Source organism: Pelophylax lessonae, assembly GCF_965119305.1.
Source record: "Pelophylax lessonae genome assembly, chromosome: 6".
Lineage (NCBI taxonomy): Eukaryota > Metazoa > Chordata > Amphibia > Anura > Ranidae > Pelophylax > Pelophylax lessonae.
The window spans coordinates 168,378,531-168,405,406 of record NC_138773.1 but is presented as its reverse complement, the minus strand read 5'-3'; the positions used below and the strand labels follow the sequence as shown (position 1 = coordinate 168,405,406).

Sequence of the window (26,876 nt, the reverse complement as noted above, 5' to 3'; positions counted from 1 at the left end):
ATACTAAATCACATGCAAGGGAAAATAAAAAACAGTATGTTTGATTGGATTATACTGTAGAATCAGCAGAGCTTCCCTTCAGATCTAGAGCAGCTGCACTAGCAGTGCACAGTATATTTGCCTTTAGTAAATCAACCTCCAAGGGTCCTTTCACACCTGTCCATTCCGCTGACGGACTCTGTTCTGCTCAGCAGGGGATTGATCCATCCTCGCTGAGCAGGCGGATGACAGCTCCATCTCCGCTCTGTCTGCGGAGATGAAACTGTCATATCCCCACTGTCCTCTATGGGGGAATCGGATGAGAACGGACCGCCTGTAAAATAGGGTTTCCATCTGTCCAGGTTTGACGGACAGGATCGGATCGGATGGCAGCAGAGATGTCTCCGCTGACATCCGCTGCCCCATAGGGATGCATGGTGCATCCGATCAGGACCACCTGAAAAATTGACAGGCGGATCTGATCGGACCGTATGTGTGAAAGGGTCATAAGTGTGAACATTTCACAGTAAACTGTAGACATACAATGACACCATGGCATGCAATAGGGCAGGGATCCTCAAACTACGGCCCTCCAGCTGTTGCGGAACTACAAATCCCATGAGGCTTTGTAAAACTCTGACATTGACAGACATGATGGGAATTGTAGTTCCTGAACAATTGGAGGGCCATAGTTTGAAGACCCCTTCAATAGGACGTTATGAAAACCGTGCTGACTTACTAACATAGACAAGATGAAAAAATTTTACAAAGATTATTTCTGTGCTCCGCTTTGCAGTAAACATTTCTCATGCAGGTGGAAATATAGTGAATCTACCTTTAAAGGCTCCACTTTTCTTGAAACATTGCTATAACATATTTTATTGTTATTTCGAAATTTAATATGATTTAAACTTAGTTACATTTCAATTTGCAGTCAACTATTTTTTTTAATTCAAATGTATTTAAATGCAGCAATTGTTTGTGGGTATTCTGCACACTGTATTTGTATAGTATTCTCCTGAAATACCATTTCCGGCTCTTTGGTCTGCACACTCCTTTACCAGCAATTTTCCCGATTACCACTCCGGGACTGCTCATATAGACCCTACCGTTTAGAAGACAACAAAGTAATTGGAGTAGAGATGTGAACTTTTACCAGAAAGGTAGTAAAAAGCTGCAATTAGGTTTGCCAAATTCCTTGACATGGCGAGGATTTTTCTCAGCAAAGATCAAATTAAAAGGGAAACTAATGGCTTTGGTCAATTTTATGTAAAAGAAATCTGTTCCAAGATAATATGCCATTATTGACCACTACTTCCGACAATGCTAATCAAGATATATCGGTACTTTCTTAGGCACTAACCTGTATTTTGTACACAGACCAAATAGTAGTAACAAAGACACATGCACAGAATATACCATTCATTTTTTGAGCATATAAACACCACAGTTCTACACAGTGCCTAAAGCGTTCTTAAACATTAACACTTTTTAATTCTTCTGTTGCTAGGATTAGTAAATAGATAGGAAGGTATATTATATTTACTTGTTTTAACCTTTTTATTTATTTTTTTTTTACATTTCCTCAGTTGCTTACTGGTTTTTGGCCTACGCCAAACTGATGTCATACATCCCAGGAATCTTCATGGGCCTTATTTTCTTTCATCGGGAGAAGGGGAGGAGGGGTTTTCTCAGCTAAGCACATCCTCATACACAAGCTAAGGGTAGATGGATTCCAGGAAGTACATTGTATGTGCTATAAGAATCATCTGCCCTTACTCATGATGTCCACAGTAAGAAATCTTGATGGATGTTTTTCAAAGTGATTTCAACACAATAAAGCATGGAGACAAGGATGAATGGATGAGTTTGCTTTGAACATTAAAATTAATTAAATAGCGTTTTCAGTTTGTAGTGCTCAGAAGCAGCTTAGGTTATGCTTTAAGCAACTTGTATTTTTGTAAATCGCCTGCAAATTTTCGTTATTTGGAGACCCTTCCAGTAAGAACACACGCAATTAGCAGCAGAGTTGTCAGCCAGCCAAGCCTGCTTCAACCTAGTAAAACTTTGCATAATAAAAAAGTGAATGGGGTTTCAATGCGCCTGTGCCTTGGAGCTCAGGAAGCTACATAATGGTACAGTCATTCCCCCATAATGTGGTTTTACATTGTTCTAACTAATAAAAGGTTACTTCTCTAAAACAAGGTGTACTAGATTAGAAATATTGTGAAGAAACCTATAGGTTTAAGGTACATTGGCATGGTAACAATGAAAATAAATGTTGGTTTCACAGTTTGTTTAATACAAGGCACAGACATTTGATCTAAATATACACGAGCTATGAAGGGCGTTGATTGACAGTATTGTTTTCTAATGTCTGACGGCTATTTAAGTAAAGAGAGAAAAAGGCTCCCAAGCAGAGACTTCAGGAAGAACAAGATCCCTGCAAAATGGCTTTCTAGATTCTGGTTGCAGCATAGCACGGTGCTCAGATTAAAGAATTGAATTAACTTTAGCAAAACTACACTGTGATGGTTGGTGTTAACAGTTAAGTGACAGTTTCAGATGTTTGAAACCCATTTCACATGGGGCAGACTACATCAAGCAGATCCGCCTGCTCAGTGGGGGATCTGTCCGCTAATCCCCACTGAGCAGGCAGAAGACAGTTCTGTGTCAGCTCTGCTGATGCAGAGTGAACACAGACACAGCCTGCTGTTCTCTATTGGGTGGTCATCCGATCCGATCTGTTAGATGGATGTTTTTGGTGGATCAGATCAGATACAGGCGGATGTAAATAGACACTTACCCATTTACATCCACCTCCCCATAGAGAACAAGGGATGGTCCAATCAGGTCCACCTGAAAAACGGTCAGGCAGTCCCGCTCAGTCCACACATGTGAAAGAGGCCTGATGGAATGGCCCTTTTATTAAAAATAAGAAAGACTCTAAAGAGGTGACACAAGTGGAAAACTTTGGGCCCACTTCCTTGATCAATGTGGATGTTAAAAACTCTATGCTAAAATCCTAGCCAACAAGCTGCATCCCCTCCTACCAAAACAAATATCTCTTGATTAAGTTGTGTTCATCCTCAGTCAGGAAGCCTGGAAAAAAACACTGAAAGCAACCAATATTCACCATTACACAGTAATCAGTGCAGCGCTCATATATCCAGAAGTATATAATTATAACATCAGTAAAACATAAAAACAGTCCATGCATAGGAGCCCGTGAATAGGGAGTGCAGTTGTAGCTATTCCTGAAATGGGGACACAAGTGCTCTTCAGTGCACAAACGACCACCACCACATAGATTGGCCTCTCATCTTATAACAAAAGATCACAAGCCCAAAACTCCTTTCTCAGCATGGATCAAACACCGCCAATCACGGAATGCTCAGTCAAATCTCCAGAGTTCCTCTCAGTACTCTTTCCCGTGTCATAGGAAACACAAAAACGGGCAGACCATAGCGTGATACTGATAAAAACTTTATTATAAAACGCAAGAAAAAAGCCTCTTACTCTGTAGAAGATATTGGTAAGCAGACCACAAGGTACAAGATGCGGCGAGCCCTACACGGACCTCGCCGTTTCCGGATGACGTCAATCGCTCCTCCTTCCCCCCGCACGCGTATCGTCCCCTATGGACGGGGACTTAGTGAGCGGTAATCACCACAATCAGATTACCGCTGACGAAGTCCCCGTCCATAGGGGACTATACGCGTGCGGGGGGAGGGAGGAGCGATCAACGTCACCCGCTGTCATCCGGAAACGGCGAGGTCCGTGTAGGGCTCGCCGCATCTTGTACCTTTTGATCTGCTTACCAATATCTTCTACAGAGTAAGAGGCTTTTTACTTGCGTTTTATAATAAAGTTTTTATCAGTATCACGCTATGGTCTGCCCGTTTTTGTGTTTCCTATGACACGGGAAAGAGTACTGAGAGGAACTCTGGAGGTTTGACTGAGCATTCCGTGATTGGCGGTGTTTGATCCATGCTGAGAAAGGAGTTTTGGGCTTGTGATCTTTTGTTATAAGGTGAGAGGCCAATCTATGTGGTGGTGGTCGTTTGTGCAATGAAGAGCACTTGTGTCCCCATTTCAGGAATAGTTACAACTGCACTCCCTATTCACGGGCTCCTATGCACGGACTGTTTTTATGTTTTACTGATGTTATGATTATATACTTCTGGATATATGAGCGCTGCACTGATTACTGTGTGATTTTTACGCTGGTTTTTGTATTTTGACCTGAGTGTACAGCTGCTGTTATATGGTTATATATGTTTTTCATTTCATTTGATTGTGCGCTGATATATTTCATTTTCTATTGCTGTAATATTCACCATTAATTAATGGTAACAATGGGGCTATTTCCTTTCTCTGGATGATGAAACGGCATTTGATAGGGTGACCTGGGATTAAATGGAGATAGCTCTCTGCTTCTTAGACTTACAAGACAAGTTGTGCTCAGGGATAATGGGCTCTATTCACAGAACCAGATCGCATGCGGTATTTAGGTTTTTTCCCACATAAGATCCTCAAAATGTCAATTCACTATTGTTTCATGCAGTATTTACTGCATTAAGCAAAAATGCTTGGTAAATAGCGTATAAAACAGGAGTGAAAGTCAGTTCATAAAAAGAAAACAAAATGGTCCCTGTATGCAATATTTAAGGAACCAGCAGCTGCTTGCATCCATAACAACCAATAAACAACAAGGTTGTTAAGGAGCAGGTGGCTACCGTGACCTTAACAACCGATGAGTCATCAGCTGTCAGTGGGGCTCCCACGGTGACATTACCAGACGGCAACCTCCACCAGCATGCCCCGGTCGGTGATGTCACTTATTTAGAAAATGTCAGACGGCAGAGCTGGCAGACAGTGGCAGCCTTCGTCGGGAGCGGTTTTTTTTTCTTTTTTAACAAAGGACTTGTCAAAAACTACCTACTGTCTTTTTTTTTTTTTACACTACACTTTTTTTTTTTGCTGAATGAGTAGGGGTACTATGTAACCCTACTCATTCACATAGGGGGTGCCGGGATCTGGGGACCCCTTGTTAAAGAGGGCTTCCAGATTTTGATTAGGTCCCAGCCCGCAGACCCCCACAACCACCAGCCATGGTTGTGGGGAAGAGGCCCTTTTTGAAGAGTTTGAGGGCATGTGGCCTAGAATGGATTTTGGTTTCTGGACCTTGCGGGCTACATGCTTTGAGAAGGGTCTGGTATAGATTTGGGGGGGGGGGGGGCCCACACAATTTTTTTTTCTGGCATGGGGGGTTACCATCAAAATAAACACCCTGCTGACAGCTGATGACTCATCGGTTGTTAAGGACGTGGCTTCCCGCTCTTTAATAACCAGGTATTTACAGCCTGTGTTAAGGACACTGGTGGTAAATTACAGCAGGCTTTCACTACTAAAATACAGCATGACTTTATAAAATATAAAACAACTAATGCGGTATTTTTATGTAATGGCAAAAAACTTTTTTGAAAAACGCTGTGTGGTATCTTACCGCATACTCGGATGCAGTAAGATATGGCTTTGTGAATTCAGCCAATTGTATTTGTAAGCTTTCCCGCATTCCAAAGTAAAAATAAATGGCCCCCTATAGGACGCAAATGGAATAAAACAGGGGTGCCGTCCCCTATCGCACACAATTTGTCATAACCTTAGAATCCCTCCTCAGGAGTCTACACACCAATTTGGTGGTGCAGGGAGTATAAATTAGCAGCCGTTGCTGAAGACATTGCACTTTGACTGACCTGCGAATATCACTTCCTACTTTGTTGCAACAATTGGACCAGTCGGTTTCAGAATTTAAATTGAAAGTGAGCTACTCCAAATCATATGCTCTTAACATACAGTATCTGTGCCCGGAGAAGAGGTGACTTATTGTACACAGCAGTTTCCTTTTTCATAGAAAAAAGATGCTATCACTTATCTAGGGACCGAACTTCCATCAGTCGTGTCAGATCTCGACTGTCGCAACTACCAGCCCGTTAGTACAAATACAAGATCCTAAAGCCTGGGATAAAGCATGATATTCCTGCTTCAGGAGAGCCACAATTTTGAAAAAATGGATTTTTGTAAGAACTTACCGTAAAATCCTTTTCTCTTAAGCTCATTGACAGACGTAGTCTTCTTGATTCTCAAGAGCTGGGTTATGTTGTCTCCGCAGGAGTAGGACTAGGCAGAATGACAAAATGTTCTGGCTCCACCCTAGGGGGCAGTCCCTGAGGGTATATCCTCCCTCTCTCTGCTACAGGGAATCAGTTCTGTTTAAAGCAGTACAGAGAAATTAACCCAACCCAACTCAATGATAGAGGGGCGGGTACTACGTCTGTCAATGAGCTTAAGAGAAAAGGATTTTACGGTAAGTTCTTACAAAAATCCATTTTTCTCTATCGCTCATTGACAGACGTAGTCTTCTTGATTCTCAAGAGCTGGGACATCCAGAAGCAGTGCCACAAATGAGGGGTGGGATTGACTAAATCAAATCCAATCTAGTAGGCCCAACCGGTGCCAAACTAGAAGTTTTAAAGGCTCATTATAAACAAAGAATGAGACTAAAGAAAAATTTTCCAACGGAAAAAACCCTCGAGGTAGACCACTGGTCTCCTCAAATTGCGGCCTGCAAAACCTTGCGGCCAAATGAGGCATCAGACGATGCCATTACATCAACTTTATAATGTTTAGAGAAGGTATGCACCGACGACCAGGTAGCCGCCTTGCACACCTGGACCACTGACGCCTGATGGCGAAAGGCCCATGACGCACTAAGTGCCCGAGTGGAGTGCGCCTTAACAGGGAACGGGGGCTCCCGACCCTTAATAGAATAAGCCTGCACTACCGTCTGTCTGATCCATCTGGAAATGGTCGCGGCAGATGCAGGCAACCCCTTTTTGGGTCCATCTGGGATCACAAAAAGTGAATCCGTCTTGCGAAACGAGTCTGTCGTTTTCAAGTATACCCTGATCGCCCGGACCACATCCAAGGAGTGCAAAGCAAATTCCCGAGGATGACTGGGCTTAGGACACAGGGAAGGTAATACAATTTCTTCATTCAGATGAAATTCTGAAACTACTTTTGGTAGGAAGGATGGATTCGGACGAAGAACCACCTTATCTCTATGAACCACCAGATATGGTGAACGACAAGATAATGCGGCCAGTTCTGACACCCTGCGTGCAGAAGTAATAGCCACCAAGAAGGCCACCTTCTGGGACAACGTGGGTAGAGGAATCTCCCTAATATCTTCAAAGGGAGGTTTCTGAAGAACCGACAACACTAAATTAAGATCCCAGGGGGGTAACGGCGCGTGCACTGGCGGAGCCAGATGTCGCACCCCCTGGATGAAATTCCGCACCAAGGAATGAGTAGCCAAAGGCTTCTGAAAGAAGATGGCTAATGCTGAGACCTGACCCTTGATAGTACTCAAGGCCAGTTTCTGCTCAACCCCCTGTTGCAGAAAAGCTAATATTCGACTAATCGAATAAGACCGAGGACGGAACCCCAAAGGTTCACACCATGCAATGTAGGACTTCCATGTGCGATGATAAATCTTTCTGGAAGTCGCTTTCCTTGCTTCAACTAGAGTAGGAATAACTGAAGCTGACAATCCCTTGTCCTTCAGCACCTGGGTCTCAATAGCCAGGCCGTTAAAGCCAGCGATCGTAAAGCAGGATGGAAGATCGGTCCCTGAGACAGTAGATCCTCTCTGAGAGGAAGTCTCCACGGGACGTCCGCCACCAGTCTGACCATGTCGGCATACCAAGCTCGACGAGGCCAGTCCGGAGCTACCAGGATTACTGGGATTCCTTCCTCCTCTACCCTGCGAAGTCTTGGCAGTAACGCGAGAGGAGGGAAGGCATATATTAGCTGGTATTGCCCCCACGGGGCGATCAGTGCGTCTGCGGTTTCTGCTAGAGGATCGCGGGAGCGAGCCACGAATCTCTGAACTTTCCTGTTGAATCGTGATGCCAACAGATCCACATCCGGGGTGCCCCACCGAAGGCACAACTGGTGGAAAACGTCTGGATGGAGGGACCATTCCCCCTGATCCAGGGTCTGACGGCTGAGATAATCTGCCTGCCAATTCTCCACCCCCGGAATGAACACCGCAGAGATTGCTGGAACAAATCGTTCCGCCCAGCGAAGAATGCAAGCCACTTCTTTGGCCGCTCGGACACTCTTGGTGCCCCCCTGGTGATTGACATAAGTCACGGCCGTGGCATTGTCCGACTGGATCCGAACCGGGCTGCCCTGGAGCTGCTCGGTCCAGTGAATCAGACAAAGTCTGATCGCTCTCAGTTCCAATACATTTATCGGTAATCTGGATTCTTCCGGGGACCAAAGTCCCTGGGCAGATAATTGACCGAGAATTCCTCCCCATCCGGATAGACTGGCATCCGTGGTCACTATCATCCAATATATTGGCAGAAATGACTTTCCCTGGCTGAGCATTGGAGACCGAAGCCACCAAACCAGAGACTCTCTGGTCTGTTTGCTCAATCGTATCTGATTGTCCAGGGATTCCGGATTCCGATTCCATCTGAGGAGAATCTCTTGCTGAAGAATTCGGGTATGGGACTGGGCAAATGGGACTGCTTCGAATGAAGCCACCATCAACCCCAGAACCCTCATGCAAGTCCGAAGGGAAGACCAGCTGTTGGACAGTAACAACTGGACTGCTGATTGAATCTTTCGAAGTTTCCCTACCGGAAGAAACACTCTTGTCCTGACTGTGTCTAGAATTAGACCCAGATATTCGAGCCTCTGGGTGGGAACCAGAAAAGACTTTTGCTGGTTCACCAGCCACCCGAATTCCTGTAAAGAAATCATAGTAATTTCTATGTTTTGTAGCAAGGTCTGAGGAGACTCTGCATGAAGCAGAAGGTCGTCTAGGTAACCTAGAATCGATATACCTCTTTGGCGCAGAAGTGCCAACATAGGGGCCAACACTTTTGTGAAGACCCGCGGAGCCGTGGCGAGACCGAAAGGTAACGCCACAAACTGATAGTGGTTCTCCTCTACGGAAAAGCGTAGAAAACGCTGATGTCCTGCGAAAATGGGAATGTGAAGATAGGCGTCCTTGATGTCTATGGACGCTAAGACATCCCCTGGATGCAGGAAGGCTGCTACCGTGCGAATGGACTCCATTCTGAATCTTCTTATGTTGACGAAAGAATTGAGTGCTCTTAAGTCCAGAATTGGACGCACTTTGCCCTCTTTCCTGGGTATTGTAAACAGGTTTGAAAAAAACCCTTGAAACCGTTCTGTCCAAGGAACGTGGACTACCACTCCTTGTTGTAGTAGATCTGTGACTGCTCTCCGCAGATCTTCTAGACGATCCGGAGATAGTCGGATATTGGAAGGGAAGAATCGCGCCGGTGGGAGAGATCGAAACTCGATCTTGTACCCTGACTTTATGACTTCGCAAACCCATTTGTCCGGGATTCTGGAAAGCCATGGATCCGGGAACCGGCGAAGACGTCCCCCCACCCCAGTTATGGGTGGGGGCGCACCTTCAGGCTTTGGATGGTTTATCTTCAGGTCTGGAGGGGGCGGGCTTTTGCTTGCCCGACCAACGACCCCTGACGCCTCCTGTAGGAACCTTGGAGGACTTAGTTTTTTCACCCGCTGGACGAAAAAACCTCTTGTGAGCAGAAAAAGAAGGCCCTCGTCTTTGACGAGTTCCTCTACCTTTAAAATTTTGCGGTAAAAAGGTGCTTTTTCCACCGGTGAGATCCTTAATGATCTCATCTAAGTTGGCTCCAAATAGACGTTCTCCTGAAAAGGGGATATTAGCCAATGCTTTTTTGGAACCTTGGTCGGCTATCCAACCTTTTAGCCACAGTGTACGCCTGAGAACCACTGCTGAGACTGATGCTCGCGCCATTAATGGAGTGGCGTCTAACGCCGCATCACATACACATACAAATCTGATACCGCCTGAGGGACTTCATCTAAGTCCCGGCGTAACCACTTGGTCCATTCAGTTACAGCCTGCGAAACCAAACCAATAGCAATTATTGGCCTGAAAGCTGATCCAATCAAGGAAAACATGGTGCGAGACATAGCTTCTATCTTGCGATCCACTGGATCTTTAAAAGACGGAGCGTCTTCTAGAGGAATAACCGTGGCTTTATTCAATCTAGCGATTGGTGAATCCACCACAGGTGGTTCTGTCCATTTCTTAATAAGGGTTTCCTCAAACGGATAACGCCTGTCAATGCGTTTGGAAATATTAAAAGTGCGTTTTGGCAGACGCCATTCTTCATCGATTGGATTGCCAAAACATTTGGGCAATGGAAAAACCTTTGCCACTTTGATGCGCTTTTTAGTCCCAAAAGGGATCTCAGTTTCAGCTATTTCTGATGGAATACCCTGTAACCTTAAAGTCTCTTGAACAGATACAATGAGTGCGTTTACCAACGCTTCCTCTCGGGCTATGGCGGATGCCGAAACATCCTCCTCACTGTCTGAAGAGACAGGACCCGAGACACCAATACCAGATGAAGTACCTGCAACTGCAGAAATAGGCTCAGAGTCTGAATCCGAGGTCTCAGATAATAAGGGGTTAGGCGGGGGTCGCTTTCTTGCGCCCTGTCCCTGACAAGCCACTTCCACCCGGGACACAAAAGTTTCCATAATGGCTGACAAAGATTCAACTGTCAATGGGGTGCTGGAGGATCCCGCAGACCCCTCGAGGGGATCCGGAGGAGATACATGAGTGGCAGGGTCCATGTTAATACAGGACACTTTTGCCAGCAATAAACAAAAAACTTTTTTTTTTTTTTTTTTTTTTTGTGTGTCTCCCCCTAGCGCAATAGCGCCCCTCAGAGTACCTGCTTCTCGATCCCAGAGAGAGAGAGAGGGACCCCCAAGGCTCACCAACCGATGCAGTGCAGTTTCCAACAAACTGCAGCCAGCGTCTGTCTTACACAGACTGGAAGGAGCTGTTTGCTTTTTCCCGGGCAGAAGGCGTGGCTCCGCCCCCTGTGTACGCCTTCCGGCGTTCCCAGCCCTCCACGAGGAAGCTGGGCTCACAAAACATGGCCGCCCCCATAGAAGAGACATAAGACTCCAAAAACATGGCGGCCGGCGTGACCTGAGGACATACATGCATACGGTCTACGGCAAAATGGCGGCGGACCGCCGATATCGTCTTCCCAGCACATCCACCTGCACTCTGCTGAGAGGTGACATATGGATCTACAGAGATACACTGCACATAAGGTAGGATTATACCTCCTATGTTTGCTGTAATGTTACAGTCTGCTGGGTAGAGTGTTAGCTCTTGAACCGAGTCCACTTCCCACAAACACATGCTGTATTACAAGGGGGACTTGTAAGTGTCAGATATATACTGACCATATATGGAGGGGCCCATAATATATACTGCCTCATAAATGAGGAAAAAAGGGAACGTTTACTCACCATACCGAACCGACAGGCACCCTCTCTTCATAATACCCTCTCCACCGAGGTGGGGGTTTGTGGACGCCTCGACTCTCTGGTCCTGGCGTCCAAGCGAGCTTTTAACTCGCAAAGTCAGTCCCTTTACTGGGACTCCGTCGCGGCCGACTCAGCGCACTGGTCTGCACGCGCTTTTAGGCAGAAACCGGGGTGACCACTGGATCTCACATCCAGCCCGTCGCCCGGCCCCGCATACTTACTTGAATATGTCGCGGCCGACCAAGCGCAATGCCTGGTCTGCACGCGCTCGTAGGCCGGCTGGGGTGACCACAAGTGTCGCCCAGTCCGGCATTTTTGCTTGAAGATCTCACAGGAAAAAAACACTGGAGAAAACTACCTAAAAAATGTCTTTTTCTTAAAGAAAAAAAGTCTTGCCAGGACCAAAAGATCCCAGCAAGGAACTTAGGTCCTTACTCCTGACTAGACAGAAAAAAACTGATTCCCTGTAGCAGAGAGAGGGAGGATATACCCTCAGGGACTGCCCCCTAGGGTGGAGCCAGAACATTTTGTCATTCTGCCTAGTCCTACTCCTGCGGAGACAACATAACCCAGCTCTTGAGAATCAAGAAGACTACGTCTGTCAATGAGCGATAGAGAAACAAATGTTCTATCCCTTTTAATTTACACACTTCAAACAATTATTTGCCCCCACTTTTTTTTCTTCTCTGAAGACCATGATGACTACATTTTTATGGAAGGGAGAATTCAGAGGTGAACCTTTTCTCCTATGACTCTCCCTAACCATAAGAAAGGCACTGGCCTTCCAGACATATGGAAATAATACTGGGCCTGCTATTTGAAAGAATTGTGGACTGGACCTGCACTAAATGTTAAAAGATTGAATATCAGTGGTTACAGTCGACTTCTTCTCTCTGAGCTCTGAAAACCCAACGCTTATAAGTACTACGCTCCGTGTTTTTCAACTCGTATACAATGCCTTGTCAATTTCTTCGGTGAAAGGTCCACTCTCGCCACTTGGGTACAATCCAGAATTCCCCTGGGCTAACTGGAAATATTCTGGAAGACTATTGGTTCAAACCTAACATGTTGGCAGGTCATTTCTTTAAAAGGGGCCACATCTTGGATCGCACTGCTTGACCTCACTCACCTATTCATCCAGCACATTTGTAGGCTTACTTCCAAGTCAGGCACCTTTTGAATGTCAGGAACCTTACCTCCTTTTAATCATTATGCATGGGTGCTCCCCAAAAACAGGATTCTTTTCATTTATCTTAACTTATTCCGAAATGTATCTTCATATTGGAATACAGCAAGCCTCAAGTGTGAATGAGATTTGAGGGGTGCTGCAATTGCAGATGTGGGAACCCTGATCCATATTTAATGGCATTGCTCCTCTGCGGGGAGGTTCACCGCATAACCTTGTCTGTTTTGGGTTGCTCCTTGGACTAGTACTAGCTGCATCATACCAGTACTAGCTGCATCATACCAGCTTGTCCAAACATCAATATTTTAAATCCTCAGTGATGCATATCATGAACGTGGCCAGACTGTGTGTCTCGGTTCACTGGAGAAAACCACAATCACCTACGATTGCGGTTCTCCTACATTAACAAAATTGCAGATATGGAGGAACTGACACATATCACTTAAGATAGTTATCCATTACATCCAAGACTTAGGCTTGCTGGTTACATTATAGATCCACATCTAAATACACTAATCTGCTACAAGGTGATACAGAAAACTTTTTCATGTTCTTAAGTTAAATCACTTCGTGGAGCATTTTGGATGCTCCCTTGCTCAGATTCTCCATAATTTCCATCTTTCATTACTACGCAGGCAAACATGACTTCAGGGGTGGCATGTCTCTTTAGGATTTGCAGAGGTAACCAATCCCAATAGGTTTTCATACTACACCTGTTTTCATCGCTGGACTAAATATTGCAAAATATGACTCATTGGTAGAAGGAGTGAATGTGCTTTATTTAAATTTTTTACTATGCTAAGACTATACATGTACTTTCTGTTATGCTTTTTACACCTCATGCTGTACCTTGGTCACCATGCTTGTTTCTGCCTTGTATGTTGAACTTTCTCAATAAAAAAATTAATGGAAAAAATGATTCTATATGATCTCATTAAACAGTCCATAAAGTATTTATGAGCATGCCTTACCTGTGTAGAATAACACGTATTGTGCCTTTGACTTTGTAATATGAGTATAATGACCAATCGGTTTTTCTCCATTAATTTTCAAAGTTTGGCCAATACGGTCACCATTTTTTCCAGAGAATATGGCACTATGTAGCTAAAAGGAAACACAGAACATCTCTGAAATGTAAATAGCATTTACAGGTAAATCACATTATTTACAAATGGCCATAGCAACCAGTAGATAAAAATTAAAAAAAGCTCAATGGTCACACTGTACTTATTAAACATGTTGATAATTTTCATCAAAGAGGGAGAGAGAAAAACAGGGCTACAGCCTGGCACAGCATTGGATTGAGACAGAATTCCGGTAGGTGTTCAGGAAGGGGATTCCAGGGACCTGGTACTGGAAGGTTTTTTCACTTTAATACCTTTTGCCTTTACAACTACTATGTTTCTAGTTCTCTGCCTATGCAACATTATTATTTACTCCCCCTTATCCTATGGAGAAGAGAATAGAGAGAGGTGTTCTGTTCAGGGATTTCATAGCTAAGCAGACCTCAGAAACAACAACAACAAAAAAAAGCAGAATTTTCATAAACCAACGGGGCCTTTCTATTGTGCACTTGACATTTCAGTGAGGGTGGACAATGTAACAACTTGGCTCAGTTCTGCACTGTCCGAAACACGGCACAAGTTTTATTGCTGAGGGAGCAGGGAAGGAGCTGGTTTGGGCAGTGAGGGAGTATCAACAATGGATTAGTGCAATTTATGGTAACAATCCTGCCCCTGTTACCAGTGGCATAAGCGCTTGGTCTGATATGGTGCTTACAGTACTGTGCTAAAGTTTTAGGCAGGTGTGAAGAAATGCTGTATTGTAAGAATACTATTAAAAACATATATTTCAAATGTTTATTTTTATCAATTTAGAAAATAAGAAAATCTAAATCAAAATGTAGTGTGACTACCCGCATCAATTCTTACACTTGCACAGTTTATAAACTTCTACAAAGTAAGGGATTTTGTAGGATTAGAGTCAGGTGTATGATTAACAAATTTATACCAAGCAGGTGCTAATAACGATCATCAATTTCATATGTAGGTTGAAACAGTCATTAACAGAAACAGAAACAGCTGTGTAGCAGGATTAAAATTGGGTGACCAGCCAGAAACCAAACTGCTAAGGTGAGGTTGTTGAGGACAGTTCATATGGCAGGTCATACACAATGGCACAGCAACAACGCAAATAGTTATTCTGCATCAGCAAGGTCTCTCTCAGACTGGGGTTTCAAGATATGCTCTTCAAGCTCTTTTGAAAAGTACAAAGTAACAGGCAACGCTGAGGACTGTAAAAGCAGTGGTCAGCCAAGGAAACTTAGTGCAACAGATGAAAGACACATCATGCTTACTTCCCTTCAACATTGGAAGACATCCAGCAGTACCATCAGCACAGAACTGGTGAGAAACCAGTGGGACCCAGGTACAACCATCTATCTACTGTCTGGAAAACTCTAGCAAGAAGAGGTCTTCATGGAAGAATTGTGGTCAAAAAACCATACTTCTGACATGGAAACAAATTTACTATGCACAACTGATACAGTATATGAAAAAACACCACTGGTCAAATAACCAATTCTCACAGTAGGTTACTAAGTGATCCTATGCACTTAGGGGTACTGAAAATAACATAAAACAAAAAAGCTGCTACTTTCTGGGACTATCTCCTCTCTCCACACACAGAGAGGAGATAGTCCCGGAATGTCCTGGCGGTCGGAGCTAACACTGGACAAAGGGTGATCACCGAGTCTGTGTACTACATGCTTTTACTATGTATTTTACAAGGGAGTGTAAAATTTTATTTTAATAAAACCATATGTTGAAACGTTATTACGCTATTGGCGGTCCTTCTTTCCTTCTCTATGAGGGGAATATTATCAGTGGAGGCTGTATGAAGGAGATTCATTTTTAAAGAACTACTATTGACTGACCTACTGATGGCTTGGTGAGCCTAGTCCATGTAAGTGGGTAAGCATGGAGAGTTGGTGAGTGGCCATTCTTTCTATCCCGACACAGTGGCGGTGGAGTTTGATGGTGACCCCCCTCTAAATATCACGAATCATATATACTATCCTGCTGACAAGCATAAAAGTTGTGTTATCAGCTTTATATCATATGGGCTTTTAACGGATGTTTATTTTATTTATATTTTATTGTGTGCATAGTACAAGTGATAGCTGAGTGCGCTCAGATATTGGCTGCTGTTAAGTCATTTACACACTTGCATATTTACCTTTGTCTGTGTCTCACTGGATGTAGGTAGAGGGTACCACCATCCTTGCGCTACAGATATTTAGTATCATTGCCGCTTTGTGCAGCAATGTATATATATATATATATATATATATATATATATATATATATATATATCTTCCACATACTATGCACAACTACTACTGTAAACAACTCAACTATGAACAAAAACATAGGAACTGGGGGTGCAGAAAAATGGCAACAGACGCTCTGAACTGACGAGTCAAAATTTGAAATATCTGGCTATAGCAGGAGGCCGTTTGTTCTCTGAAAGGCTGGAGAGCTGTACAATAATGAGTAAAAAACAAACAGTGTTGCTCCAGAAAAACAACTGATATAAGTAAAATTCATAAATCACAAATAACAACTGTGAAGAGGATAAAAGTAAATAGACTTTCAAAATGTAAATGACTAAACAAAATCATATATAGTGCAATATATGTGAATAAATGTCCATCAAATATATCCCAGAATCCAAACAGGTGACACCTCAGTGAATGTGTATTCCTTCACCATACAAAGTGGCCTCTCACCTTGTTTCTAGACCTGAGTAATGCAAGTCATTCCAAGCATTTTTCCCTCAAACAGGTGAGATGTCAGACTATAAACAGGGAGGCTTATCCTGGATTCCACTTCCGATCATAGATGGTCATACATGAAGATTAAAAAAGAAGAAATCTAGTGCTCTCTGCTTATTTAAACAGTAATTTAATGAATAAATAGCTGCACTTACATACATGGCACTCAGCAGTGCCTGCTTAAAACACAGTTCGTGGCAGATCAGGGAAAGATGCAACTTGGGTATGCAGGCTCCGTCCCCTATACGCGTTACGTCAATGCTTCTCAGCTGTGACTTCCTCGGTAGGGGTGGAGTCTGCATACAACACCTCAAACTATAGGCCATCCAGGCCATGATGCTTGTTACTAATTGGACAATGAAGCCACCCTGTGCCTACCAACTGCCTGTCTGTACTACCTATATTACCACACAATTCCTGTAGCTGCTTCCTATAACATCAACACTTCCTATAACATCTGACCCATCTACTGCTCAGAAGCACAATGTGCATGTCACCACATATATATATATATATATATCTCTACCATCAGTTGCACAAATGTCCTAGTCACTACTGTCCGTCACCACTTTATCAACATATGCAACGTCAACTGTTCAACGCTATTGTTACTGCTTTCTGCCACTCCTAATGTACCGTCCAAGGCAGAGCATCATCACTTTCTCATCACTGTTGCCATTACTTTCAATAAATAAATAAAAGGTTAGCTATTTTCACAAAGTAATAAAAGATAAACTATAATTGCTGGGTATGAAAAAAAAAAAATACTGGCAAAAGGTCAATACACATCATTGATAAAAGAAATAGCTCAGTCAAATAGAGAGGAAATTCAGACCGATACTAAAGAATACAGCGCCTTGAAAAAGTATTCATACCCCTTGAAACTTTCCACATTTTGTCATGTTACAACCAAAAATGTAAATGTAGTGTTATTTTATGGGATAGACCAACACAAAGTGGCACATAATTGTGAAGTGTAAAGGTAATGATAAATGGATTTTTGTAAAATCTTACCGTAAAATCCTTTTCTCTTAGCTCATTGACAGACGTAGTCCTCGGTGATTCAACACCCTCGGGTTATGCTGCCCTCTACAGGAGTAGGACTAGACAGGAAAGAAAACGTTCTGGCCACACCCTAGGGGCAGTCCCAGAGGGTATATCCTCTCACTTCCTGCTCTAGCAAATCAGTTATGTCACAAAGCAGTGTTTAGAGAATTTAACCCAACCCAACTCAAAAACAGGGGCGGGTACTACGTCTGTCAATGAGCTAAGAGAAAAGGATTTTACGGTAAGATTTTACAAAAATCCATTTTTCTCTATCGCTCATTGACAGACGTAGTCCTCGGTGATTCAACACCCTCGGGACGTCCCAAAGCAGTACCACAAATGAGGGGTGGGAAAATGGAAATCAAATCCAATCTAGAAGGCCCAACCGGTGCCAACTAGAAGTTTACAATGCTCATCCTCAATGATGAGACTCAACAGAAATTTTTCAACAGAAAAAAACCCCCGAGGTAGACCACCGGTCTTCTCAAATTGCGGCCTGCAAAACCTTGCGGCCAAATGAGGCATCCGCCGATGCCATCACATCAATCTTATAAAATTTTGTAAAGGTATGTACCGACGACCAGGTGGCCGCCTTACATACCTGGACCACTGACGCCTGATGGCGATAGGCCCAGGAAGTACTGAGCGCTCGAGTGAAGTGCGCCCTAACAGGGAACGGAGGATTCCGACCCTTAATAGAATAAGCCTGTACCACCGTCTGACTGATCCATGTAGATATGGTCGCGGCAGACACAGGCAACCCCCTTCAAGGGCTATCCGTGATCACAAAAAGTGAGTCCGTCTTACGAAAACAAGTTCGTAGTAGTCAAGTGTATCCTTCTGAACCCCATCCAAGGAGTGTAATGCAAACTCCCAAGGATGGCTAGTCTTAGGACACGGGGAAGGTAACACAATACTTTTATTCAGATGAAAAACTCTGAAAACCACTTTAGGAAGGAAGGATGGATTCGGAAGAAGAACCACCTTATCCCTATGAACCACCAGATATGGGGAACGACAAGATAATGCGGCCAGTTCTGACACCCTGCGTGCAGAAGTAATGGCCACCAAGAAGGCCACCTTCTGGGATAATGTAAGCAAGGGAATCTCCGCAATATCTTCAAAGAGAAGTTTCTGAAGAACCGACCACACTAAATTAAGATCCCAGGCGGTAAGGGTGCGCGCACTGGCGGAGCCAGATGTCGCACCCCCTGGATGAAATTCCGCACCAAGGAATGATTAGCCAAAGGTTTCTTGAAAGAAGATTGCTAACGCCGAAAACCTGACCCTTGATCGTGCTCAAGGATAGTTTCTGCTCAACCCCTTGTTGCAGACAGACCAAAATTCGGGTCACCGAATAGGTATGTGGGGGAAATCCAATAGATTCACACCATGCAATATAAGACTTCCATGTGCTGGAAGTCGCTTTCCTTGCTTTAACTGGAGGTAGGAATAACTGAAGCTGACACTCCCTTGTCCTTCAGTACCTGGGTCTCAATGGCCAGGCCATTAAGCCAGCGACTGTAAAGCAAGATGGAAGATCGGTCCCTGAGACCGCAAATCCTCCCTGAGAGGAAGTCTCCAAGGAGCGTCCGCGACTAGCCTCACCAAGTCGGCGTACCAGGCTCGACGAGGTCAGTCCGGAATTTCCAGAATAACTGGAATTCCCTCCACCTCTATCCTGCGAAGAAGTTCCCGCAGCAACTTGAGAGGATGGAAGGCATGCCGTAGCTGATACTGCCCCCACGGGGCGATCAGCGTTTCTGCTGCGTCCGCAAGAGGATCGCGGCGCGAGCTACAAACCTCCGCACCTTCCTGTTAAGCCAAGGTGCCAACAGATCCACATCCGGGATGTCCCAATGAAGGGACAGCTAGTGAAAAACCTCTGGATGAAGAGGCCATATGCGATTGGATCCGAATCGGGCTGCTCTAGAGCTGCTCGATCCAGTAAATCAGACAAAATCTGATCGCGCTCAGTTCCGATACCCTTATTGGTAATCTGGGTACTATCGGAAGAAATGACTTCCCCTGGTTGAGCATCGGAGACTTCCTGGTCCGCTCGCTCAACCGGATCCGATTGTCCAGGGAATCGGAATTCTGATTCCATTAAAAAAGAATCTCCTTCAGGAGAATTCGGGTATGAGACTGGGTATACGGTACTGCCTCTAAGAAGGCCACCATAAGTCCCAGCCAATTGACAGACAGCAACATCCGAATCGTTGACTGAACCTTCTGGAGATTCTCCGCAAGGAGAAACTCTCTTGCCCAGGATGTATCCAACCTTAGGCCCAGATAGTTCAGACTCCTGGTGGGAACCAGGGATGATCTTTGGGAAAGCGAAAAAACGCTGATGTCCTGCGATGATGGGGATATAAAGATAGGCCTCCTAAATGTCTATGGACGCCAGGAAATCCCCCTGATGCAGGGAGGCCACCACTGTACGGATAGACTCTATTTCTTCCCAAGTCCAGATTTGGACGCACCTTGCCCTCTTTCCTGGGCATTGTGAATAGGTTCGAATAGAACCCCTGAAACCGTTCAATGTTAGAAGGGAAGAATCGCACCGGTGGAAGTGATCAAAACTCGATCCTGTGTCCTCCAGAAACCGGTGAAGACATCCCCCCCCACCCCAGAGATGGGTAGGGGCGCATCAGGCTGTATCTTCAGGCTTGGCTGAGCCGGACTTTTTGTTTAGCCGACCAGCGCCCTTTGAAACCCCTCTAAAGGGGCTTTGGAGGGTTTCGCCTTATCGCCCGCCCTCGCGGAACGAACAACTCTTTATGAGCAGAAAAGGAAGGTCCTCGTTGTTACGAGGTCCTTTTATCCTAACAGTCTGTGGCAAGACAGCAGGTGGTACCGTCTATCCTATGAAGAGGAATTCCTCGTTATTGGAAATAACAGGGGTTCGTTTCAAAACGACCCCATTTGGGTAAAGGAAAATCCTTCGCCCTTTTGGTAGGCTAACAAGTACCAAAAAGGAATCTCAGTCTCAGCTACCTCTGCCGGTGTAACCTCAAGACTAAAGGTTTCCCGGATGGACACAACTAGTGCATCCACCACTCTTGTGCTATGGCGGAGGCAGAAACGTGCGCCTCACTGCTGAGGAGATATTACCTGAGACAACAGCCCCTGAAGTATCTGATAAACAATAGGGGTAGGCGGGGGTCGCTTCTTGACCCCTGTCCCTGACAGGCCACCTCCACCCGGGATACCAAAGACTCCAAAACTGCCGATAATGCATTAAAAACAAGTGGGGTACTGGAGGGTCCTGCGGCCACCTTGAGGGGATCAGGTGGGGATACCTATGCGGCAGGGTCAATGATTATACAAGACACTTGCCAGCGACAAAAAATGACAAAGTAAAAAACTTTTTTTTTTTTTGTGTCCCCCAGTCGCAACAGCGCCCCTCAGTGTTACCTGCCTTTTTGGACCCGAGAGAGAGAGACCCCAAGGCTCATCCCTGATGCACAGAAGTTTTCATCAGCTTGCTCAGTGCTTGTCTTGTTACAGACAGGAAGTCTTTGGCCCTATTTCCTGGGTAAAGGAGGCGGCTCCGCCCCTTAACACGCCTGCCGGCGCCTCCCCCTGGCTCCATGAGGTGTTTGAGTCACCTCAAACATGGCCGCCCCCATGCTGGAGACACGAGGCTACACCAAAATGGCGGCCTCGTGCGATCTACCAGACAATGGCGGCGGCCTGCACAGAATAGCGGCATGTCTGCAGAAGGATCTCGGCCTCACAACCCTTCACCCTCATGGTGGTCAGCATGGTCGGCGGTACCGGACCCTGGCGGGCCGTATGCGGTCCGTGGCCGTCGGGAGGCATCTGCTTAGCTGGAGGAATGATCTGGAATGCAGTATACATGTATAGACATCGCCCTGTGGCTTCTGACAGGTAGGATACCTTATACCAGTGTTTCTCAACTCCAGTCCTCAGGGCACACTAACAGGCCAGGTTTGCAAGAAAACTGAAATACATCACAGGTAATATCATTTGCTGCTCAGTGATTGCAGTATTCTAGTCTGCATCTCCCCAAGGAAATACCTAAAATCTGGCCTGTTAGTGTGCCCCGAGGACCGGAGTTGAGAAACACTGCCTTATACTATCACAGTAAAGTTCCAGTACTGCCACTGACTACAATCATTTTCACATTTTTACAATTAGATTGTCAGCTCCCAAACCAAGCCTCCTGGCTTCTTGTACACAAAAATCACACTCAATTAGGGGGATCTGTGACATGTTATAGGATAGAGGGGAACCCATCCTTACCATTACAGAGAGGGGCCCGCGTTCACCACAAGACCCGTCAGGGGGAAAGGGGGAACATACTACTCACCATACCGGAACCAGGGGGGCGCCAACTCCTGACAGTACGCCTCTCCACCGAGGTAGGAGGGCTGTCGACCAATACGGACGCCGTGACTCATGGTCTTTGGCGTTTCAGCGAGACGTTTAACTCGCAGGGTCAGTCCCCGTCCAGTGGGACTATGTCGCGGCCGACCCAGCGCGGAGCTATGGCCTGCACGCGCTCGTAGGCTGAACTGGGGTGACCACTGGATCTCAACATCCAGCCCGTCGCCCAGTTCAGCTTTCTTGCTTGAAGATCTCACAGGAACACTGGAGAAAAAAAGCTGTCTAAAAATCTTTTCTAAGAAAAAAATCCTGCCAGGACCGAAGATCCCAGCAAGGTATCTAGGTCCTTACTCCTAACTAGACAGAAAAAAATTCAAGTTAGACTTACCCGTAACTTGTTTTCCAATAGTCTTTCAGGACAGCACCTTAGAGAGATGGCTCCTCCCTCTCCTCATCAGGAAACACCCCATCCACCAGATTTTAAAAGGAGGCTTCTCCCACCATTCATCAGTTTGTAGAAGAGTACCTCCGGCCCATGCTGGAACACATAAACAGATATGGTTAATCACAGCAATACATTTTATACAATAGGGCGGGATCCTCCTGCTGTCCTGAAAGACTATTGGAAAACAAGTTACCGGTAAGTCTAACTTGAATTTTCCCTAAAACGTCTTTCAGGACAGCACCTTAGAGAGGATTATCGAGACTTACTCAATTTAGGGAGGGACCACAGCTTGCAGGACCTTTCTGCCAAAAGCCTGATCTTCAGCTGCCAAAAGGTCCAACCTATAGTGTCTTGCAAATGTAAAGTAGCTTGACCACGTAGCCGCTTTGCAGATTTGATCTGGAGTGGCACCAGCTTTCTCTGCCCATGTAGTGGCTAACGCTCTAGTAGAGTGAGCTCTGATCCCCTGCGGGGGAGACAATTTCATTTGGGAGTAAGCCTCTGAAATAGCGGATCTGAGCCATCTGGCTATTGATCCTTTTGATGCCTGGCGACCTTTTTTGTTGCCAGAGAAAAGAACAAAAAGAGAGTTTGATGATCTAAACTCTTTAGTAACCTCCAAGTAGTGTATAAGAACCCTTCTTACATCTAGGTAGTGAAAGCTTTCTTCCTTATCTCCTGATGGATTAGGACAGAAGGTAGGCAACACAATTTCTTGTGATCGGTTTCTCGTTGAAGCTACTTTTGGGAGAAACCCTGGATCCGTCTTGAGAATTATCCTATCTGGATATATGGACAAGAAAGGTTCGATAGCTGATAAAGCATGTAATTCACTGATTCTTCTTGCTGATGTTATTGCCACCAAGAAGACTGTCTTGAGGGTAAGGTTTTTTAGTGTAACCGTTTCTAGTGGTTCAAAAGGTTCCTTTGTGAAAGCCTGAAGGACCACCGACAAATCCCATTTGGGGAAGCTTCTGATAGGCACTGGTCTGGAGCGGGTAAGGGCCCTGAAGAATCTGATGATTAAAGATTCTGAAGAAATGGGCCTTTCCAAGAATACCCCCAGGGCTGTAACTTGTACCTTGAGGGTACTTACTGCCAAACCTTTTCCTGCGCCCTCCTGTAGGAACTCCAAAATTGAAGTAATACTGTCCAATTTTTGATCTTTCGATTCACACCAGGTATTATATGTCTTCCAAACTTTTGCATATATATTCCTTGTGACTTTTTTCCTACTGGAAAGTAGAGTAGCAATTAATGCGTCTGAAAATCCTTTCCTTTTCAGCAGTTGCTCCTCAGATACCAGGCGGTGAGCTTTAGCTTTTCCACTTCTGGATGATAAACTGGACCTTGAAACAGTAGGTCTTGACGAAGAGGGAGCTGAAAAGCAGGTTTGACTGATAGTTGAAGGACAGTCGAAAACCAAACCCTTTTGGGCCAATAAGGAGTGATCAGGATCACTGAGGCTCTTTCCATTTGGATTTTTCTCAACACCAATGGAATGAGCTGGAAGGGGGGGGAAGGCATACCCCAACCTGAACCTCCAGGGATGTGCCAGGGAATCTACTCCCAGAGATTTGTCGCTTCTGTGGAGTGAGAAGTAAAGTGGAAGTTTTGCGTTTTCTTTCGTTGCAAACAGATCCACCTCTGGCTTTCCCCAAGTCTTGGTTATCAACATAAAGACTTCTGGGTTCAAGCTCCATTCTGCTTCTCGGATCTTCTGCCTGCTTAAATAATCAGCCACACTGTTTAGTGTACCTTTTAGGTGGATTGCTGACAAGGAAAGTAACTGCCTTTCCGCCAATTGCAGAATTTCCGTTGCCAAAAGCTGTAGGGTTTTGCTTCTTGTGCCCCCTTGCTTGTTTAGATATGCCACTGTAGTGGCGTTGTCTGAAAGGACTTGAACATGAGTCCCCTGAAGATTTTGAGAGAAGGCAGTTAGGGCTAGGCCGACTGCCTTTAATTCTTTCCAATTTGAGGATTTTCTTGTCTCGGTCTGAGACCAAACCCCCTGTGCCAGGTTTTGGTTCCAGTGGGCTCCCCACCCCCAACTGCTGGCATCCGTTGTTAACCTCTGGTCTGCCGGGAAGGACCAGGCCAAACCCTGAGACAAGGTTATCCGATTTCTCCACCACCAAAGGGACCTCTTGACCTTGGTGGGGATTTTTACCTTTAAGTCCAAAGTCTCTGGATTGTGATCCCAGATTCTGAGGAGGAAATATTGGAGTGGTCGAAAATGCAGCCTTGCCCATTGGACAGCTGGAATTGATGCAGTCAGGTTTCCAAGGACTAACATGATCTCTCTGATCGACCACCACTGATTTGTTTGTAGCCTTGCTACCAAATTCTGTATTTTGACCTGTTTGTCTTCTGGTAGGAAGATTCTTTGTTCCACAGAGCATAACTGAAACCCTAGGAACTGAACCCGCTGAGCCGGTGTGAGATTCGATTTCTTGATGTTCACTATCCATCCCAGAGCTTCTAGATGACCTCTTGCCTTGTGCAGGTCCTCTTGAAGTTTTTCCTTTGACGGGGCAAAGAAAAGCAGGTCGTCCAGGTAAGGCACCACAGAGATTCCCTGAAGGCGGAGGGGAGCTAGACACTCTGCCATTACCTTCGTAAAAATACGAGGGGAGGATGATAGCCCGAAAGGGAGTGCTTTGAATTGGATATGGAGCATTTCCTTTCCCAGATTTACTGCCAACCTTAGGAATCTCTGTGAGCGAGGGGCAATAGGGATATGTAGGTAAGCATCCCTTAAGTCGATTGATGCCATGAAGCATCCTTTTGTTAACAGGGTTCTGACTGTAAGAATTGAGTCCATTCGAAACTTTTTGTACAGAACTGACCTGTTTAATGGTTTCAGATTCAGTATAAGACGAAAATCCCCCGATGGTTTCTTTATCAAAAATATGTGGGAATAAAATCCCTGATGTTGTTCCTCCACTGGAACTGGACAGACAACTCCCTGTCGCCTCAGGTCCTTTAACAGGTCCATCATAGCCAGGGCTTTTTCTGCATCTCTTGGGAGGTTTGTGACAAAGAACCTTTCGGGTGGCGTCTCTGAAAACTCTATGTTGTAGCCTTGGGACAGCATATCCAGAATGTATTGATTTTCTGTTATGGCTGCCCAATAGGGGAGGAATTCCCTCAATCTTCCTCCCACCGGCAATGTCTTGTCATTGTGTTTTGTTGGTTGACACAGGAGGATGGAAGAGAACACCTCCTTTCCCTTTGGGTTTTTGTGTCGACCAGTTTCTTCTCTTCTCCTGGGGTCTGCTATTTTGCTGAGCTTTTTGAGGTCGAAAAAGCTTCTTTGCTGCCTGTTTCTTCTTCACAGGAAAATACTTCTTTTTGTCTGCTGTTCTATCTAGAACAGAGTCTAGCCCAGGCCCAAATAGTAGATCCCCTTGAAAAGGAAGTCCACACAGCTTATTTTTAGAAGCTGTATCTCCAGGCCATGTCTTTAACCAAAGAGCCCTTCTGGCTGAGTTGGATAAAGCTGCAGATCTTGCTGTCATCTTCACTGACTCTGCTGAAGCGTCAGCAATGAAGGCTATGGCCGTGGAGAGCGTGGAAAAGGAATCCAAAATTTCCTGTTTAGGTGAGTCTGCTGTGATGTGTGCTTTTAGCTGGCTAAGCCAGTATTCCAGATTCCTGGACACACAGGTTACTGCCATGGCAGGTTTCAGACTCCCCATGATGGATTGCCAGGATCTCTTAAGTTGCTGGTCCATCTTCTTATCCATGGGATCCCTCAGGATTCCCATGTCTTCAAATGCTAGGTCTGTTGACCTAGAAACCTGGGAGAAGGCTGCATCAATCTTTGGCATCTTATTCCAGGGAGCTCCTGGGTCTTCATCAAAAGGAAATCGCCTTTTAAAGGCTTTAGGGAAGAAGGTTTTCTTTTCCGGATCAGCCCACTCATGTTTTATTGCATCTGAGATGGTCTGATGCACTGGGAAGATACGGCCCTTAGGCTCTTCCAAGCCTGCATACATTTTGTCATGTAGGGACAGTTCCTTCTTTTCCTCCTCTAGACCCAGGGTGATGTAAACTGCCCTCAGGAGACCATTCACTTGCTCTAAGGATAGTTTGTATTTAGTGGGCCTGCTTTGTGCCCCTCCCTCCTCTTCTTCCTCTGAATCCTCCTTGGAATGTGAGGGGGAATTATCTCCTTGGGTGGAAGGAACCCCTTCTGTCCCCACCGAAGGAACCAATTGTGAACCCTGAGAGGACAGTGAGGCTGATGGCTGACTCAGGGCAGGGTCCTGTAGGGATGACCGAAAAGATTGGATGGTAGCATCCAATTCCTTCCTCACAGATGCGACTAAATCGCCACAAACTGCAGATGCTTCTTCCTTTACTAGTGCATCAATACATCCCTGGCAAAGTGTCTTTTTCCAACTTTCCGACAACTTTGCTTTGCATGAAGGACACTTTCTCTTGAAAACAGTTTCAGAGCTTTTAGCCTGGAAGACATGAATGGGAAAACATACACATGCTTCTTAAAAGTCAGCCTGATTCTCAGGGCCACCAAAGGTGCACAGAAAGACATTTAAAGGGAAGTCCCATGT

General features: G+C 45.2%; 1 protein-coding gene across 1 annotated transcript in view; it reads right to left on the bottom strand.

The window, feature by feature from the left end:
- Positions 1-26,876, bottom strand: part of FAM234A (family with sequence similarity 234 member A) — a 131,756-nt gene that overhangs the window by 58,565 nt on the left and 46,315 nt on the right. Inside the window, exon 6 of the mRNA XM_082260148.1 lies at positions 13,591-13,723. Within this exon, the coding sequence (XP_082116274.1) occupies positions 13,591-13,723 (133 nt within the window). The remainder of the gene's footprint in view (positions 1-13,590; positions 13,724-26,876) is intronic.